The sequence below is a fragment of a genome, unplaced genomic scaffold (genome assembly GCF_019419815.1).
Source record: "Pyrus x bretschneideri cultivar Hongxiangsu unplaced genomic scaffold, Pyrus_bretschneideri_v1 Contig4, whole genome shotgun sequence".
Taxonomy (NCBI): Eukaryota; Viridiplantae; Streptophyta; class Magnoliopsida; order Rosales; family Rosaceae; genus Pyrus; species Pyrus x bretschneideri.
The window spans coordinates 2,568,709-2,588,818 of NW_025999723.1; the positions used below are offsets into that span (position 1 = coordinate 2,568,709).

General features: G+C 39.0%; 5 protein-coding genes across 5 annotated transcripts; 4 read left to right on the forward strand and 1 right to left on the reverse strand.

Moving 5' to 3' along the window:
* Nucleotides 1–2,485: 2,485 nt before the first annotated feature.
* Nucleotides 2,486–4,283, reverse strand: LOC103960580 (WD repeat-containing protein RUP2). The gene has a single exon (XM_009373067.3). It carries the CDS (start codon nt 3,780–3,782, stop codon nt 2,571–2,573), a length of 1,212 nt encoding a protein of 403 aa, XP_009371342.2. The 5' UTR covers nt 3,783–4,283; the 3' UTR covers nt 2,486–2,570.
* A 2,314-nt stretch (nt 4,284–6,597) lies between these two features.
* LOC103960554 (DNA mismatch repair protein MSH3) lies at nt 6,598–13,123 on the forward strand. The gene is made up of 13 exons (XM_018650724.2): nt 6,598–7,634; nt 7,871–8,062; nt 8,166–8,330; nt 9,241–9,339; nt 9,412–9,663; nt 9,836–10,087; nt 10,188–10,319; nt 10,422–10,682; nt 10,785–10,856; nt 11,491–11,640; nt 11,898–12,371; nt 12,489–12,814; nt 12,909–13,123. The coding sequence occupies exons 1-13, from the start codon at nt 6,645–6,647 to the stop codon at nt 12,910–12,912; spliced, it is 3,369 nt and encodes a 1,122-aa protein (XP_018506240.2). The 5' UTR covers nt 6,598–6,644; the 3' UTR covers nt 12,913–13,123.
* A 2,043-nt stretch (nt 13,124–15,166) lies between these two features.
* Nucleotides 15,167–15,944, forward strand: LOC125468911 (F-box/LRR-repeat protein At3g48880-like). Its single transcript, XM_048565655.1, has one exon. The coding sequence runs from the start codon at nt 15,281–15,283 to the stop codon at nt 15,863–15,865; it is 585 nt and encodes a 194-aa protein (XP_048421612.1). The 5' UTR covers nt 15,167–15,280; the 3' UTR covers nt 15,866–15,944.
* LOC103960579 (F-box/LRR-repeat protein At3g48880-like) lies at nt 15,923–16,814 on the forward strand (the record flags this gene model as incomplete). The annotated part of the gene is made up of 1 exon (XM_009373066.2): nt 15,923–16,814. A coding segment is annotated over one exon (600 nt), but the record flags the coding sequence as incomplete, so codon positions are not given.
* A 369-nt stretch (nt 16,815–17,183) lies between these two features.
* LOC103960552 (membrane steroid-binding protein 1) lies at nt 17,184–18,980 on the forward strand. Its single transcript, XM_009373046.3, has 2 exons — nt 17,184–17,580; nt 18,456–18,980. The coding sequence occupies exons 1-2, from the start codon at nt 17,276–17,278 to the stop codon at nt 18,799–18,801; spliced, it is 651 nt and encodes a 216-aa protein (XP_009371321.2). The 5' UTR covers nt 17,184–17,275; the 3' UTR covers nt 18,802–18,980.
* Nucleotides 18,981–20,110: the final 1,130 nt, after the last annotated feature.

Genomic DNA, 20,110 nt, shown 5'->3' on the forward strand with positions numbered 1-20,110 from the left:
TTTTTTCTCCAAGAAGCTACAAATATAGTCATAGTGTAGCAGGCCCGGTCCTAAGATTTTGGAGGGTCTGTGCGAGACTCAAACAGGGGCCTTTGCATGGTCTAAATTTTTGGTTGCTATATTTTCTTTTATATTTTATATTTTTTATTGTGAGTAAATTGATATAATGCAAAATAAAATAAATAAATAAAAATGAAGCATAGTGTGGTAGTCATGTACCCATATGCGTTCTCTATGTTTTTGGTTAGAATCTCCTACTTTTTAAATACAAAAATCATGGTAATATGACTATGTATCTATCATATCACCGTACAAATACCATAATCAAAACCATTCATGCTCTTCTTATCATCTAGAGTTCATCTCAAGAAAAATTTATGTGTTAAACAAATCACACGTTATGATGTTAGTAGCATCTTATAATGAACGTTTTTCATTGCATTTTTCATCACGCCCTAAAGTGAGGATGATTCTCACTCCCCCTCTCCCGTTGATTGCCATTAGATTAGTTAAAATTTTGAGATTCATGTCTTAAACAATTAAACCAACTTAATCTAACAATATAGGTGTAGTTGTACTATAATTTTCTTTTTGATATGGATGACTCAATAGTCTTCAAATGGAATGAAAAATAGATTGACTTTTAAACGGTGACCAAAAGAATAAACGATTCTAATTATGAAATGTATTCTATTAAATGATATCATATAAGGAATGGGGGCTTTTAAAAAAATTATATCAAATTTAAGAATTTTAATTTATTATGATATTCCTAACTACAAATTTATTGGCAAAATTATCTTGTATCATGAAAGAAATTAAACTACAAATATTTAAAAATAGAAAATAATAGTGTAGCTCAAAAATCCCAAAATAGTTACCCCTCACATGCCCTATATGAAAGAACACATGGCTGAAAAAAAATATATCAAAAATAACAAATATGACAAAGTAAGGAGTTGAACCTGTGCACAACCACATTAAGGTACCAACGCTTGACAACCATGCTAGGTACAGATCTATAACCTATTTCCTAGCTTTTTCATATATACACTATTAAGAAGGATTTTAGAATTTGGGGGCCCTAGAAAATCGGGGGCCCTGTGCGGTCGTACTTCTCGCACCCCCTCAAGGCCGGCCCTGTAGTCTAGTTGGTTATGTCAATACGCCCCCTGTATATCTAAATTTAAGTTTCACTTTATGCAATTTATGACATGCATGTTTACTTACCAAGAATAGAGATGCAAAGTATGAATATTATTTGTATATCAGATATATCATGTGTGACTAACACGTCATGTATCTAATTTTTACTAAATGTCATTATTAAGAAGTGTTGTTTATTTTATACTTGAACAACTACGATTATGATATATTACTTAACAAAAATACACAAAATTTAGTAGTGCCATGCAATGAACGCCCAACATGCATGTTATGCATGACAAAATTTTTAGTGTGCTGAGAATATGGCCGGTATATAAAGTGTTATGATAGAAGTGGTTGGATACTTGAAAAAAAATATCAAGTCACTTATGTTATGACATTTGGTATATTGAGCCGTGTTCCCGGTACATTGTAAAATCTCTCGTTATCCATTGGTCGGAAAAGAAGAAGAAAAACTCATAAAAGATCATAATATATAGGGATTTGGATCTCGTATGATTCCTCTTTGGGAATCTCAAATCCTATCCGTCCATCGTACATCGTGTGGCCAAAAAAATATTTAAATTCTTTTATTTAAAAAAAAAAAATAGTTTTAACGAAAGCTGACCGCACGATATACGATGAACAGATAGAATACGTTGCATGAATATATTTGCAAGTTAGAAATTTAATTTAATACAAACATAACAATAACAAAAGAGTAGTGCTACACTTATCATCTAATTATAGCATCACTTGTATCATCTATCTATTAGAGATAGAGCTCGCCAGATGGTACAAATGATGATATAATTAGATAATAAGACTGGCATTTCTAATAACAAAATGACATCTAATACATATTTTTATCTTACATAATCTATATAAATTTTATCCAACGATAATAATAAATTAAGAGAAGTGTTATTGGCACTCCAAAAATTTCATTCTACACTTCTTAGAAATATATTTTTCTTTCTAAAAATTTAGAGTGTAGAATGAGAAATTTGAAGTGCCAATAACAATTCCTTAACACTATGTTTGGATGAGGGAAATAGACTTGGAATTTGAATAAAAGTCAGAATTTGTAAATTGACATGCATGAATTCTATTGTTTAGATTCATAAACATAGAAATTTAGAATTTCCTCGTGAAAAAAAACTTGAAATTTGGGATCTCCAATTCCCAAGTTTAAATTCCATGTACATAGGTGTCATTGCCCAATTTCTATGATTAAGAGCTTAAAAATAAAAATTTTCGTATTCAATTCCATTGTTCTTTTAGGCTAACCAAACATGAAAATTCACAAATTCTAGAAAATAAAATCCCGTCAATTCAATTTCTGTCATTTAAAATTCCTTGGTAGTCTTAAATTTCTTCATCCAAACATAGTGTAAAGTAATTGAATTTTCATCAAGTTATAATTATCCGACAAGATTGGACTTCTTCCTTCCCAAAAAGACCTGCAAAACCCCGTCCGACCCACCCGCCACGAGCGTGCACTGCTCCTCACCAACTTGCCGCCAGCACACGCTACTTACAAACGCGCCCAAGTCCTCACCGCACCCGCCGCGATTACTACCACCTGCACCCACCTCCCCAAACCCGTGCACCCAAATGGGCTCGCCCCACCTCTTATCGTACACGAAAACCCGGTTATTTTCCGACCCGCACCCGATTAGCCCTCCATTTCTCCACACCGATAACCCCACAAAGCTCCGACAGTTGGCGTGCCCCTTGTACGTCCGAATCGCCCGCGAATCCTCCGTGTCCCACAGCTTCAAACACCCATCCGTGCCAGCTGTTACCACCGTACGCCCGTCAAGAAACCGCACGTACGTCACGGTTTTCCTGTGTCCGTCGAAGACCAATACCGGGCTCGCCATTTTCCGAACATCGTAGCCGTAGGCCTTCCGGTCCGCGCATCCAACGGCCAGAAGCTCCCCGCCGAAGGGATCAAACTCCACGCAGCAGACCGGATTTCGCGCGTCGCTGGGCTGCACACTGGCCACGCAATTCCCGCCCTCGTGGCGCGGGTCCCATAGCTGGAGGGTCCCGTCGTCGGAGGCAGACGCTCCGAGAACCGGATTGGAATGCGAATAATCCACGCTCCAGACCCTGCGCCCGCCGTGCTCGTCGCGCTCGAAGATGGGTAGTTTTGTTTCGAGGTCGTATTCCGTGACGACGCCATCATAGTCGCCGGAGGCCAGGACCCGGCCGTCGGATCCGGGGCGCCAGCGGAGGCTGCTGAGCTTGGCTGGAGTACAAATGGTGTAGTCGCATGCATCGACGTGGTCTATCAAATCCACCATACTACTAGAACTTCCACAGATTTGATTATCATAATTGGGTAAGAGAGATTTCAAGCTGTAACCTCTTATTTTTCTGGCGATTCCGCCGGTGGCTAAGACGGTGTTTGATGGGTCGAACTCGATTACGCCAAGGGTGTTGGACGCGGCGCCGCGGCAGGCGGTGGAGGACACAACTGTTGAGAGACTGAAATCCCAGTCACAATTGTTGAACTCTGATCCTTTTCCTTCTTCTTCTTGTAGTTTATCTTCCTCTGTGCTTTCTCTTTCTTCTTCTGAAATTCTTTTTTGGGCTGGGAAATGGAATCCTGAGGAGAAGTTGTTCATTTTCCATTCATATCAATCGGAGTGGTGGTAGGGATGTTTAATTTTAGGCTGCCATAACCATATACCTAGTGAAGAGGATGTGGATAATTTCGCTTTTCTATCTTCGTCTTGTTGTCAACATGCCAACTTGTTTCGCGTAGAATCAATTCTTCATGTCTTCTCAAATTACTACAATGCCATTATATTCCCAACTAACTGTTGTGTGTGTATCTATAGAATAGTATAGGGTGGTGCTATCCACACATTAATTTTTACCTTTTACACACATGAACTCTCAATTTCCGTCTTCCTCCGACAGGACACCACGTCGATCTCTCTCAGCCTTCTCCCGCTCCCATCTAGCAACTTGTTCTTGGTGGGACTCTTCAACGACGCCACATCACCGCCACCACCTGCAGTAGAAAAAGACCCGAAATCAGAGGGTCTGATTTCAATACATACACCTTGTTGCCGACATCTTTCACCGACAAAAGCCTTCTCGTTGAGCCCAAAACGGGTAAAGCCGTGATGAGGATATGTGTCCGATGAATTTGGGGTTGAATTTTATGGGTTTTGAAGTTTTCTTCCTTTGGGTTTGAAATCTTTTTGTGTGTTTGATTAATTTGATGGGTTACTATATCCTTTTGTTCTATGATATGAAATTTATAGGTTTTTTTTTTTTTTAAAGAAGTAATTTTATGGGTCAAGAGAGACTCCATGAAATGTGAAAATGATGACCGGAAGAAGAAGAAAACCAGGAAACGGACACACGCAATGCAGCGTCTGAATAGAAATGTAAAAACAGAACCAGGAAACAGACATTGTATTGCAATGTCTAAATCAAAATGTAAAAAATAAAAGGGAAACAGACATTGCATTGTAGTTTCTGAATCAAAATGTAAAATAAATAAATAAATAAAAGGAAACGGACATCACATTGCAATGTCTGAATCCAAATGTAAAAAGGAAAAAAAAAAAAAAAAAGGAAACATACATTGTGTTGTAGTTTTTGAATTAGAATGTGAAAAAAAGAAAAAGAAAAAGAAAAAGAAAAAAAGAATAGGGAAATCTAAACGTAAAAATAAATAGTTGCTAAAAGAATGAAGCACATAAGGTGTGTGAGTGATGAAAAAGAAAGGAAACCAGGGAACTGACACTGTAATGCAGCGCCTGAATCCAAGTGTAAAAAATAGAATCATGAAACAGACACTGCGTTGCAGTATCTAACCCGTATTAACCTATTCCAAAATACGAAAAATATGAGAAATGGGCTGTTAGTTGAAGTGGGTGTCAGCTGTAATGGTAGATTATGTAATTTTTGTTTATTTTAAATGTATTTAAATGTCATAATACATAATTAACCTATTTATAATTAATATAAATATTGTTGATCTATTGTCAATATGGTAATTTTGTATTGATTTTATACAAAACCACCATCAAATCATTGCATATATATAATAATTCATAGATTTATCTACTACTTTATCTTTGCCTTTTTTATGGATTTTTCTTGTCAGCTAGATCAACCGGTCATGTGTAAATATGACTAGTATTTACCTTCGGCATTTTAGGGTTCTATTTGTTCTTTTTTGGCTCAAATCACAGGTATACAACCGAAAGAAAACGGGTTTATGGAATTTCAAAATCTGAATTCTAAAACATAAAATAACAATAATGTTACAATCAAGCTTTATTTTATTAAGTAGAGTCAAATGTATATATTCTAGACCGCCATTACTCTCGGATTATCTGAATTCTAAACTAGAAACCAACAATTTGATTCAGACTTATACTATTCTATGAAATAATTTTTATCAATTTTATGAGAGATAAACAGTAGGAGTAGGGGTGTATATTTAATGCAAATGAATGAATATATAAAATAAGATTCATGGGAAAGGTGCAGAAGAGAAGGAAGAGGCCAGAGGGTCTTTGGACTTTAGAAGGATCGTTGGTCATTTTTGTGCCTCAATTTTATGTATGGGAGATACCGTGGACACAGAGTCTCTTTGTCCCCCTCTGCATTACGTGGTTTAAGCAATGCCTTTTATCATCCCCTTCCTTCCTTCCTTCCCCTCGTGCTTTTGCCATACTTTCTCTACCTCTATTAAGCTCATAACACAACTATGAAACTACGTGTGAGAGAGAGAGAGAGAGAGAGAGAGAGATCTTAATTGATTTTAATATCAAAAGTAGTTTTGAAAAATGCATCACACCTTAAATATTATAGAAAAAACTAGATCTATCACCTAACAGCTAGTTTGTATGAACATTTAATATCAACACGTTATCACTATCTACATATAATCCATATTATTAATACTATTGATGTTTCGACCACATAAAGTTGATATATTATTGATATATTTGTCAATGAAAATCTACACGACAATTAACATAAGGAGCTGAATGATTTTCGCGCAACTTTTTTCTCCCAAAACAATTAATCAAAATTGAAAAGACAAAGTCACTATTTAATACTTGGTAGTGACGGATTTGGATCCTCTCCTGAGCTAATGGAGAGGATCTTCCTGACCGATCATCGTAGACCGTTAGATTTTTATCCAACGGCTACAAACAAGGGGTCCCCTTAAAGTTATAATGATTGTAGTTGTTGGATAAAAATCCAACGATCCACGATGATTGATCAGAAGTATCCTCTCCATTAGCTCAGGAGAAGATCCAAATCCGGTAGTGACATGCATGGTGTTGCTTGCCAACAGGAGAAAATGGTGTGTGTGAATAAACGACATGCCGTGTGACAATCTAATACGACCCGAGTGAGCGGAGCGCGCCAAATCAAACCACCCGTTTATACAGCAGACTCATCCTCACACTCCTCAGTCCCAAACCACCGTCAGCGTTTCCACTTCCTCCGCCATGGGAAAGCAAAAGCAACAAGTTATTTCCCGCTTCTTCGCTCCCAAACCCAAAACCCCAGACCCCTCATCTCCTTCCTCCTCCTCATTTTCTCCCTTATCGCCGCCGTCAAACCCTAAAGACCCATCCACCCCACCTCCCAAAATCACAGCCACAGTCGCCTTCTCTCCCGCCAAACGCGCCCTCCTCTCCTCCCAGCTCGCCGTCTCTTCCTCTCCCAAACCAGCCAAACTCCCCAAACTCTCTCCTCACACCCACAACCCCATACCCGCCGCACCCAATCACTCCCTCCACCAAAAATTCCTCCAGAAGCTTCTAGAACCCGCCTCCGACGTTCCAGAACCTCCCCCTTCCTCCAACCAACCCGCCAAGTTCACGCCTTTGGAGCAGCAGGTGGTGGAATTGAAGAAGCGCCATCCGGATGTTCTTCTGATGGTGGAAGTCGGTTACAAGTACCGGTTTTTCGGCGAAGACGCAGAAATTGCTGCAAGGGTTTTGGGGATTTATGCCCACATGGATCACAATTTCTTGACCGCAAGCGTCCCAACTTTCCGGCTGAATGTCCACGTCAGGAGGCTGGTGAGTGCCGGGTATAAGGTCGGCGTGGTGAAGCAGACCGAAACCGCCGCCATTAAGGCACATGGGTCGAACCGGGCTGGTCCATTTGACCGTGGATTGTCGGCATTATACACGAAGGCGACTCTGGAGGCGGCGGAGGATGTGGGGGGAAAAGAGGAGGGCTGTGGTGGGGATAGTAATTATTTGGCTTGTGTTGTGGACAAGAGCGTTTCAGTGGAAAATGTGGATGGTGGAGTTGAGAGCGGTGTGGAAGTGAAAATTGGAATTGTGGCAGTGGAGGTTTCGACGGGTGACGTTGTCTATGGAGAGTTTGATGATAATTTTATGAGGAGTGGGCTTGAGGCTGTGGTTTTGAGCTTGTCGCCTGCTGAGTTGCTTCTTGGGGAGCCGCTCTCCAAACAAACAGAGAAGGTATTTTCTATGTAGGCGTTTTTGAATATTACGATTCTTGTTAGAGAATTAAGTTATTTAGTTCCTGAAAAATGATGTTAGTTTGTAACTTGGAAGCATGATCATCCCAATCAAGTTAGAGTTAGGTGAAAACCGTCGAATTTAGAATGGTAATCCAAGATTTCAAGCATTTGAAGGAAGTTTCCAGCTTGCATTACGAAGTTCGGCTGATGTTACTGCTTGATTCTTGTCACTAGATGTTACTTGCTTTTTCTGGACCAGCTTCAAATGTCCGCGTGGAGCGTGTCTCACGAGATTGCTTCAAGGACAGTGGTGCTTTCACTGAAGTAATGTCTTTATATGAAAACATGGAGGGTGGTGATTTAACAGATCATCCAAAGATAAATACAGATGTGAAAGCACAGAGTAATAAGCACTTGGGAATTGAGGTACGATATTTGTGATATTTTATCGTCATTAAGACCCAAATTTTTGTTTCTTGTCATTCATTTTTCTTTTTTAACTCTATTTTCTTTTGATTTTGTTCTAAAGGGAATCATGAACATGCCAAATATGGCAGTCCAAGCATTGGCCCTGACTATTCATCATCTGAAACAATTTGGTTTGGAAAGGATCCTGCACCTAGGAGCTTCTTTTAGGCCCCTCTCAAGCAGCATGGAGATGACTCTCTCGGCCAATGCACTTCAGCAATTGGAGGTATCTGACTCTGTTTTTGGGTTGTGCTCAAAGAAATTTGCTTTAAGGAATTAATCCCCACGGCTCTTATATTTCCACTCAATTCTAGGGTTGATATTAGAATAGCTGACAAGAATGCATTTTCTTAAAACGTGATGCAGTTTACTTCAATACTTATACCTAGCTATGGATAGTTGGTTCAGGTTTTCAGGCTCTATTGCCATAACCAACGTTTCTGTGTCGGAATTGGTAATTCTGTGTTGTGTGTTCATTTTCCACTAGTATTTTAGTGGTCATATGACATATCTATGATTGATCAAAATTTGTGCAAAGGAGGAAGATTGCTTGTACCATGATGACTAAGTGTCGGCAGGGAAAGTATTAAATGCTGCATACTTGGTTGGCATAGTGAAACTTTTCAACGATTATAACATGCAACAAGGAAATCAAGTCCTTGTAGGAACTTAAAGCAACGGTCCATTTGAAATTAGGAAAATCCCACTAATTTGGCTGGACTTATATAAGAGCCCAAATCATCAAATTTTTCACGGGTCCATCTTCCGGACTCCAGCCCATCTCAAATCACGCATAGCAGCAACCTACTTCGCTCTTCCTTCGTGCTTTCCTTGTAATTCTTCTCGAAAATGTACATTTATCTCTGAACTATGATTTCTACAAAATTCAAAAACACGTCAAATCCAACTATTTTATATAAAACCAAGGCTAATTTAATAGGTAAAGGAGGTACAAAATATACGTCAAATATCAACCTAACAGTTACCTTACTCTTGAATAATATTAATACTTTAATCATGGATTCATGATAGATATTATGCCTGTCCTATGTGCTGATATCTACAACAGTCACCTTTTAAAACTTTCTTGTTTATACCCAAGTTTTGACTCTAGGTAAACACTCCAATGTCTTTAGGTATTGAAGAACAACGCTGATGGATCCGAGTCTGGCTCCTTGCTGCAGTCTATGAATCATACTCTTACCATATTTGGTTCAAGGCTTCTTAGACACTGGGTATGAGCGGCATTCTCTTGAGATGTAATATATTCATTTTCCAGTAGCTAATAGTTCCTTTGAATGGTACAGGTATGTCACCCTTTATGTGATCGAACCATGATTTCTGCCCGTCTAGATGCTGTTTCTGAGATTGCAGAATCTATGGGGTCTTCTATATCTCCTCACAATATTGAACAGCTAGATGTGGAAGATTCGTTTGCAACAAATTTGAACCCAGAGCTGACTTATATACTTTCTTCAGTTCTGACGACTTTGGGACGGTCACCTGATATTCAACGTGGGATAACAAGAATCTTTCATCGGACTGCCACTCCACCTGAGGTGATGCCGACTTCTCCTCCAACCTACTATTTTGAATGGCTGTATGTTTTGTAAATCATTAATTTGTTATTGTCTGGGTCAAATTTGGTTGCATTTGGTGCTTAGTGCTTGGTGCGACTATGTATTTTGCCGTACTTATCTTGTTCAGTATCTCATCAAGGGGTATGTTCAGTTCATTGCAGTTATTCAAGCTATTTTATATGCTGGAAAACAACTTCAACAACTTCAAATTAAAGAAGAGGGAAGCAAAGGAAATAAGATGGGAAAAAGTGTACGCTCTGAGTTGTTGAGGAAGTTGATATTGACTGCTTCATCGTCCACTGTAGTTGGAAAAGCTGCAAAATTGTTGTCTGCCCTCAACAAGGAAGCAGCTGACAAACAGGATCTACTAAACCTAATCGTCTCTGATGGCCAATTTCCTGAGGTTTGTACTATGAGTTTCGCATACTGAATCACATATATTTTTTGGGTACTTTATGCTGCTTTCTTATTTATTCTCATCCTACATTGTCAAAATTAATTAGGTTGCTAAAGCAAGGAAGGAGGTTCAATTGGCAAATGAGAAATTGGATTCTCTCATCAGTTTGTACCGGAAACAGCTTGGAATGCGCAAGTTGGAATTCCTTAGCGTGTCTGGAACAACACACTTGATAGAAGTACTGAGTTAAAGTTCATTTGGGAATATTCTTATGTATATAGACACTCCTGGTGCAAGTTATATATGCTGGATATCTTATTTAATGTTTTATTACTTGCAGTTGCCCTTAGATGTAAAGGTGCCCTCAAATTGGGTTAAGATTAATAGTACCAAAAAGACAGTCCGGTATCACCCACCTGATGTCCTGACTGCTTTAGACCATCTAGCCCTTGCAAGTGAGCAACTCACTGTTGTTTGTCGTGCTGCTTGGGATAGCTTTCTAAGTGGTTTTGGTAAATATTATGCCGAGTTCCAAGCTGCTGTTCAAGCACTAGCCAGTTTAGACTGTCTTCATTCACTTGCTGTCCTTTCAAGAAATAAGGTATCCACTGAAGGTTTAATTAGAATATCTTGTTTCAATACATAACTTATTTGGATCTTATGTTCTCTAACAAAAATGATCCTGTCAACTTAATTGGTGCAGAACTATGTTCGTCCAGTGTTTGTATATGATGATGAACCGGTCCAGATACACATCTCCTCTGGTCGTCATCCGGTACATATATAATTCTTATTAGGTTTAAGAACACTTTATACTTGTTATTATGAATGCTCAAAGTGGTATTAATATTATTGCTTGCTTCAAATTTGCATATAGGGTTAATCTCTTCTATATCATACCGTATGATACCATATGTAAGCAATCTTAATGTTTCTTTTTCAAAAAAGTTGTAAACGTTCTTTAATGTTCGATTGATGTTAAGAAAATGCTAAAACAGAGAATAGGGTAGAATTTTTTTGTGATTTACTCTCCCATTTCCCGAGTTATTTATAATTGTACAGGGTATGTAAGAAAAGGAAAGTAAGTGAATGTAGGAAAAACTAATTAAAAATTTTCCTAATCCTAGAAGTTAACTTTACAGCTCATATACCACTCATGCCAACACAACATTAGGTCTCACCTCTCTATTGGAAGAATCACTTTCTTCCGCTGATTAGGCTGAGACTTGGGTTTGCCTAAGTTCTGAAGAAATCAGATTACTGCTGCTATTAAAATTGAAGAGCTCTGCTGTTTCAATAAAATTGTTTCATCCACACTGTCTTATGGCTCATTTCAAATTGTATAGCAGTTCTTCTACTATATTTCATGAGTCGTGGGATTCTCTTTAATAGCTGTAATTTCTCACCAGGTTTTGGAGACTATATTACAAGACAATTTTGTTCCCAATGATACAGATTTGGAGGCAGACGGGGAGTATTGTCAGATTATTACTGGACCCAATATGGGTGGAAAGAGTTGCTACATTCGCCAAGTTGCTCTCATTGCTATCATGGCTCAGGTAAAATCAGTGTTCCGACTAATTTAACTGTATATGCTTTGGTCGATACAAGGGAATTGGTTATGTTCACCAAGTTGCTCTCATTGCTATCATGGCTCAGGTAAAATCAGTGTTCCGACTAATTTAACTGTATATGCGTTGGTCGATACAAGGGAATTGGTTATGTTCACCAAGTTGCTCTAGTCCCTTTTCAGTTCTCCTTAATAAGTGAATCTCTTTTGGCTGTTGCCTTATAAAGTGTGTTCTGATTCTTTTAGGTTGGTTCCTTTGTTCCAGCATCATCGGCAAAACTGCATGTGCTGGAGAGCATTTTCACTCGAATGGGTGCTTCTGACAGTATCCACCAAGGGAGAAGCACCTTTCTTGAAGAACTGAGCGAGGCTTCACATATACTTCACAATTGTACATCACGCTCATTGGTTATCATCGATGAGCTTGGGAGAGGCACAAGCACACATGATGGTGTGGCTATTGCTTATGCTACATTAAATCATCTACTACAGCAGAAAAGATGCATGGTTCTATTTGTCACGCACTACCCAAAAATTGCTCATATCAGAACTGAATTCCCAGGCTTAGTGGAGGCGTACCATGTTTCTTATCTGACCTCAAATAGAGATATGGGTTCGACAGGCATTCAATCCGAAAATCAAGATGTCACTTACTTGTATAAGCTTGTGCCTGGTGTTTCAGAGAGGAGTTTTGGATTTAAGGTTGCAGAGCTTGCACAGGTAATTCCTCTCTCTTTGCCCTCTTTCCCCACTATCTTGCACATTTCTCCCTTTCCCTTTGATGGGAACGCAATGACTTTGTTGTGTAATATAAGTTGGGAATTCCATATTTCGTAGCTACCTTCCTCATGCATCAGACGAGCCACTGTCATGGCTGCTAGGTTGGAGGCAGTAGTAAGCAGCCGAACAAGAAATAGGGATGACAAAAAGTGGTTGCTAAAATCACTGCTAACAGACCAAAAGCAGGAAGAGCAAGATGTAATGCTGGAATCTCCCAAGTGCCTGCGTGCGGGATGGAGCTCGATTTTAGGGGAGATAGATGGTGCCCCGTACGAGAAATTCTTTACGAACTTGAAAACCACATTACTTGATGACAGCGACCCTGTAAAAAGCCTTCAGAACTTGAATCACACAAGAAGTATTGCAAGAGAATTAGTAAGCAGGTAAAGATGAAATTTCTCGGTTTTGATATGCTAGTTTATATGACAATACACCATGAACTACTGATATTTTCGTTCATGCTCTTGTATTTCCCAGATAGATAGCCCTCCCCGGAAGTGATCTGTCATGCATACAGCAACAGCATGCGAAGGGGACGGATTTGAAAGGACAAATCTCATCAGTTCTGCAGATGTATTTTTTTGAGTGAAGAAGTTTGTATTCCCCGGCATCTCCAGCTTTCATCTTTTGTAATTGACCAGAAATTGGGGGAAGTTATTATGAATATATAATAGAAAGTAATATTTGTTTAATCCATTAAAATTTGGATGTACGGATTAAATTTAGCAGAAAAATACAAAGATCCCAAATCAGACCCGAAAAAGGAGAAAAAAAAAAAAAGGGCAAAAAAACACTTGAACCAAATCTTACGTCATAAATAAGAATCAGACTAAAAAATGACAAAATCTAAAATCCAAATTTTAAATGTGGAATTATAACTTAATTAATAATGGAATTACAACAATGTTCTCGTTGAAAACGAGTCTTCTGAGTTTGATTGAAAAAGAGAACATTTTTTCTTTTACAATTATTTTGAATGTGTATTCTGTTATATCTGTTATTTCATCCTCTACTTTATCGTATAAACAGAAGTTCTATTTATACACCTTATTTTGCTTATTCGGACAGACCAACTAGATTAGTTACGACATCACATTGATAGCCTCTATTCGTGTCTTAGCTCATCTGAGAGCTAAATTTGCTTCAATTGTTTGTCTCTTGCCTTCAACTTTCCTCAAATTATTTGTCTCTTGCCTTCAACTTTCCTCAAATTAGCTTCTGCTGTTTCAAGAGTTTGTTGATTCGACATTTATCTATGTCTAACTTTTGCATCAGTGACTGTGAGACTTCAATACATTCCTCAATGCGATTGTTTAAATCGCCCCTTATCTTCTTTAGAACTCGTACGCCTTGAATTGTAAATGTCGAATTGCAATTTGTTTTAGTGAATCATAGATTTTGAGTATTGATGATTTCTTTTACTTGTTTATGAAGAAACTGAGATGGAGTAAGGTTGTTTGGAGGTGGTTGGAAAGCTGGTGAAATGGACGACGGTGGCTTCCCTGTGAGAAAATGGGATGATCTGGATACTGACATACTAGTGAAGATTTTTCAGCCTTTCGACATTTTTGAGTTGACATCGGGCATTGCTCAAGTTTGTAGTGCGTGGCGCTTGGCTTGCTGGGCTCCCCTTCTGTGGAAAAAAAACTTGATTTGTCGATGTTGGAAGTCGAATTTCATCAAAATATCGTTGGAGCCTTATGTTTATGGTGATGGCCGGTCCAATAAGACATTGACTCGTATTTTGAAGACTTCCTTGAGTCTCAGCCGGGGTAACATAATGACTTGGTTTTCCATGCTCGATGCTCTTAGAGGATGATTTGATCACGACCTTGGATGGCCTAAAACACCTAGAAGTTCTCAACATCTCACATTGCCTTCTAATTGAAGCCCCTCCGCCTCTGCAACTAGGAGACTGGTTAGAGAACTCGATCCACTTATTCTCGAGAAGGCCTCTCGGTTGCGAAGATTTTTAATATGCATGCAGGACTCTTGCATGATGTGCCAAGGGACCAAAAATGACGACGGACTCGTGAGGTGGTATTAGTATGAAGAAGGGCTAAGGAAAGAAGATGTGGTGAGCTCTCTAGCTTGTTGATTACAGCAAGAGAATGAGACTGTAACTTTTAGTGTGGGTTAGAAACTATAGCTCGCTTTTGTAATCGTCTTACCCCTTTGATGGCTGTATTTCCTCGTCAACGATTAAAACTCCGTCTCCTCTCCATAGACATATAAGACTACTTGTTGAAGTGTGTGTTTTTCTTCTTCTGACTAATATGTGTTAATGTACATACTATGCTTACTTTTCTTTCTTTACTCTAAAGTATGAGCCTAAGTAGACATAAGCGTGGCCCAATTGGCTCGACCACTATGCTCCCCTCTCTGCACTGAAAATCGAATCCTCCTCCCTTTATAATTTGGATTATCGTTCGAAAAACGAAAAAAGTCTCAAGCCTATAGTCTATGACTGGTATCAGTCGTGGGCTTATTGTTCCTTGTGCGTTAAGCTATTTCTATACTTCTATTGTTATTATGTTTACTGTTCTGTTAGGTCTGGTAATTACATATCGTTACGGGAAAGCTAATTCCTCCTCCCGTTGGAATTGGAATTAGGCTTCTGTTCAATATTATATATATATATATATGTATGTATGTATGTATGTATGTATGTATGTAATATATATTTATATATAAATATATAATATACATCTTAAGTATCTTAACCCCCACCAACAAATTGACCGTATACAACTCAACATCAAGAACTTCCCGGCTCCCACAATATCGCTAACACACAGATTAACAACTTAACCGTCTGATTAATTAGAAATTATAAGACTAAAGCTTGAATGGAAGATCAAGAAACGAAAAAGAAAATTCGAGGAACAATGGCATGCGATAACTCGCCTATGACTTTGGGAAGATGGGAAGACCTGAGTGCTGACATATTGTGGAAGATTTTAGACTGCTTTGACGACACCTCTGAATCTGATGATTCATCTTCCGCCAAAGGAAAGGTTAACTGTAGTGCCGTTTGCAAGAAGTGGCGTTCGACGCTGTGTGATCCTCGGCTTTGGAACACACTTGATTTGTCGACGATGAAATCACACTTCATCAAAACCCTGGATAAACCTTATGTTTATGTTTGCAGCCGGTCCGAGATGGCACTGAATCGTGCCTTGAAGATTTCTCTAAGTCTCAGCCAGAGGAACATAACCACGTTGATTTTTAATCTCCAGTTATATGTTCCCAATGATCTCTTCATCTACACCGCTGAAAGGTACGTTAAGTATTTGAAACTTGTTCGAGAGATTTTTCTAAGAAACACTTTTTTGATCGCGACCATTGACAAAAACTACTTTTTAGAGAAGTACCTGCCTAACTTCACCGTGTTTCTAACAAAATTAATTATAGCAAAACGGATTATATTATGAATACTTTCCGAAGAAGTAGTCTCCAACGGGGGCTTAATGACTAACTTTATGTGTTGATTCGATCGCAGGTGCCCAAATCTGAAGCGACTAGTCATGCCATCCTGGAACAAAATAGAGATTAATGGTATCCGCAAGGCCATCGGCTGTTGGAAAGACCTTGAATCCCTGACAATAGGGAACATAGAATGGACCGAGTTTCTCTTCCTCTTAAAGGCGATTTCAAACAACTGCAAAATTTTCAGTGAGCTAAAGTTGATAGGCGCCAGGAATCCGACATGTAACTTGGCTTTAGAACTAGTTAAATATCTTCCAAACCTCAAGGTTTTAAGCCTTCGATGCTCAATGTTCGTGAAGGACGCTTTGACCACGATGCTAGACGGTCTGCAGAACCTGCAAGTTCTCAATGTATCGCATTGCCTTGTTTTGGCTGAAATCCCTCAGCGCGGTCAGGATGTTGTAATTGTTAAAGAGCTTGATCGATCCGTTGTTCACAAGGCTTCGAGGTTACGAAGATTTATAACATGCATGCACATGCAGGACGACGACTCGTCGTGCGTCATGTGCATGAGGAACAGAAACGACGAGGGGATCGTGAGGTGGTATAGATACGAAGAAGGGTTGTGGAAAGAAGATGAGGTGAAATCACTTGCAGTTTGATTAATCAAAGAAGAAGGGTTATATTGTATGCGATATACAAAAATATAATAATGTCGAGTCTTGTTCTGGTATAGCAAACCAAACTTGATTGATTCTTTCAATTTTCACGTGTTAGGTTGCAGGCTGCGGCTATACATTAAATTTGGCCCATATCCTCTATTTTTGTTTTTAATGTTTTTTATTTTATTTTAAACAAACGATATTATTTATATTAAGAGGTAGTAAATGAGCTAAATCTCACAATAGATGATTGAAACGAGTTAAAATGTGCCTCAATGAAATGAGTCACAGAACATGTGTCAAAAGTGCATCAAAAGCGTGTGTCCATATAATATTTTCATCTCTATACCATAATAATAATAATGTAACAATTTGTGATTATTAAAGCTGCTTTTGCAAATATCTTAACATAGAGACCGAATATTTACATGCCACAAATTTCAGGGGGAAAAGTGTAATTAACTATTCTTAAGAGTATACTTGAGAGGGGTAAATTAGAAGTAAGGTCCTAAACAACAAATTAAAATTGAAGAAAGAGAATAAAACAGAAAAAAAAAAAAAAAAAAAAAAAAGAAGGAAAAGTTAAGTTGGTGGGTGTGGTTGTGGGACCAGGGGGACCAATTAAGACTAAAAAAACCCAAAATAACGTTACTTAGCCGCGCCCAACCTTTTTCTAACTCCGAGCTGATAAAAATCTCATCGCCTTTTCACTCTGTCTCCCCCATCCCACTTTCTCTCTCTAAAATCCCAAAAATGGCTCTGCAACTGTGGGAAACACTGAAAGAGGCGATCGTGGCCTACACGGGCCTCTCTCCGGCGACCTTCTTCACTATCCTAGCTCTCCTCGTGGCCGTCTACCACGTGGCGTCGGGGCTGTTCGGGTCGTCCCACGACCACCGTCAGCTGGACAGGAACATGGAGGAGATGCAGCCTCTCCCGCCTCCTGTCCAGCTTGGCGAGATCACCGAAGACGAATTGAAGCAGTACGACGGCTCCGATGCCAAGAAGCCTTTGCTCATGGCTATCAAGGGTCAGATCTATGACGTGTCACAGAGCAGGTACCAATTGAATATATATTTTTTATTAATTTTAATTTTAATTTTGGATTTTAGTTTCTGGTTTCTGGGGTTTTGATATTTATGCTTAAAGTTATATCTTTGCATGTAATTTTGTGGTCAACGGGTGTTTTAGCTTCGAAGTGTATGAATAATTTAGCTTCTGGATTGTTAATTGTATATTGTTTTTATCTCATCAGCTACTGATTATCTTGTTATGTTGTAATTTAGCTTCTGGGTTTGTGAAATTTCCGGCTTAATTTTCGATGTTTTGTGGATTTGTAACCCATCGGCATTGGGTTCACTTAAAAGTTAAACCTTTGGACATCTGGAATTTTGTGTTTGTAATTATATAATTCCAGCTCTTAAGATCAAGGAATTTTGAAGTTTTATGTTGGCTGATCTTAATGTAGCATTAACAATGTGATTTTCATTACTTACAATGGGATTGATCAAAAGTAATATCTTCCAAGCTCATCGTGTATTTTCGAGGAGTGTTGGCTTAAGGGATGAAGGGTTCTGTCGTCGCAAATTAGAAGTGTTTGGAATTGTTTCTTACCCAAAGTTTTTACGTTTTCCAGCTCTTTCTGTGCATGCTTTCATTTAGTCTTTTCTTTGGAAATGGTTTTTGTACGGTTATTTCATAGTTTATAACGAAGTTCCTCTCGAGGGTTAAGGGTGTTTCGTCCAAGAACAACTTGTTGAGTGAGATCAGATGGCTTTGCATGAATGTAGAATACACTTTGTGAGCTCTTGCTTAATCATCCATGTCATTATAAGTGATGTGAAACAAATAGTTCCATAACTACGAGTACTTTGTCTAATGTTGTCTTCTCTCCACGGATCCAAATTTATTTACTTTTGAATCATCATTGCAGGATGTTTTATGGACCTGGTGGGCCGTATGCTCTGTTCGCAGGCAAAGATGCTAGCCGAGCTCTTGCTAAAATGTCTTTTGAAGACAAAGATCTGACTGGTGATATCTCAGGTCTTGGTCCATTCGAGCTCGAGGCCTTGCAGGATTGGGAATACAAGTTCATGAGCAAGTATGTCAAGGTTGGATCCATTAAGAGCACAGCTCCGGGAACTGAAGGAGAATCCACTGGTGAAACCGCTAAAGCCGCTGATCAAGAAGCTACTAAGCCTGCTGAAGATATTCCATCTGATAGTCCAGCTGTTAAATCCGAGGAAACCTCATCCAGTGCTGAAGCTGAACCAGAGTAATTGCAAATCCCAAAACCATTTAGGTACTATCGAAGCTGGGGTTTGGCTGCTGCATATTTGGTGAATCTTGTGCAAACATAAGTTACTGCTTTCATAGCCTAGGATACTCCTGTTATAATCAGATTTTCGTGGATGCTTAAGTTGTGGTGTAATAAATCATCAATCTTCGACTTCTGTGAGTCCTTTGTGCGGTTAAGGAATTATATGTAGATGATTCGTACATACGAAATTAGTATTCTGCCCTATTACTTTTGCCAGGGAGATTCTGTGGGGGTGCTCCAAGCCCGTCATCTCTTTCAAAAGAATAGAAAGTCCTTATGTTTTGGTTCATCTGCCCTCTTGCGGTCTCGCTTTGTTTGAGAGCTTTTCTAGTTAGATAGCTCTGTCGAATATCTTCTCGAGAGATAAGCATGTCTTTAGGGTTCGAGTCATTTGGCAAAATAGCTTATGGCCCGGAGGAATTGGGCTGCCCACATTTCACGTCATACCAAGACTACAATGACACTGATTATTCAATCAAAGATTGTTGGTTGTCACTCTAGCACCTTGTCCTTTTGAGGAAAGACTCTCCTTCCGGCACGGCGATGCATTACCCTACCGGCACCACGACTCGAAAATACAACGCATTTACCCTAACGGCACGACAAGCCACCCATAAGAAACAATATGCGTAGTATCTTTTTATCTCAAGGTCCCGTCTTTCGCATCCCTCTGGAACCTAGAATCCAATCACGATTAGATATGGATTTCGATGTCTCAAGGTAGGAGAAACATGTTATGTACCTACTGTTTCCAAGTTTTCCACTTCTCGTGGCACACGAAAATCGGTGTCCCTGTTGAAGCAAGCATAAGCTACTTCAATCAAAAGTTGTTTTGCTGATCTTCAATCTGAGGACAGTTTTTTTTTTTTCAGATTTTTCATTGTGTAGGCATTTTCTTTCGGAGGCAGATTGTCTACCCTTCTCATCATCTCCTATTTGTGTAGTCACAGTTAAGTCACGTCAACATTTTATATTCCGATTGCTTTTTGTCATATTATCTTTATAAAAAAAATTAATATAAAATGTTGACGTGGCTTAACCGTGACCGCACAAAATATGGGAGGATGGGAAAGGCCACTAAACAGAGGGCAGACAATCTGCCTCGTTTTCTTTCTAGCTTTGGATGTGCATTTCACGTTCGTACTCTCTGTTTTTCTCACTGAAAACCAAATATTACCAATCCAGGATCCCAGTCCTTTCATTTTTGGACCACAATCACCTTTCACTGTCTACTGCTGGCAGTTGAAGTTTCTGACTGTTGACATATC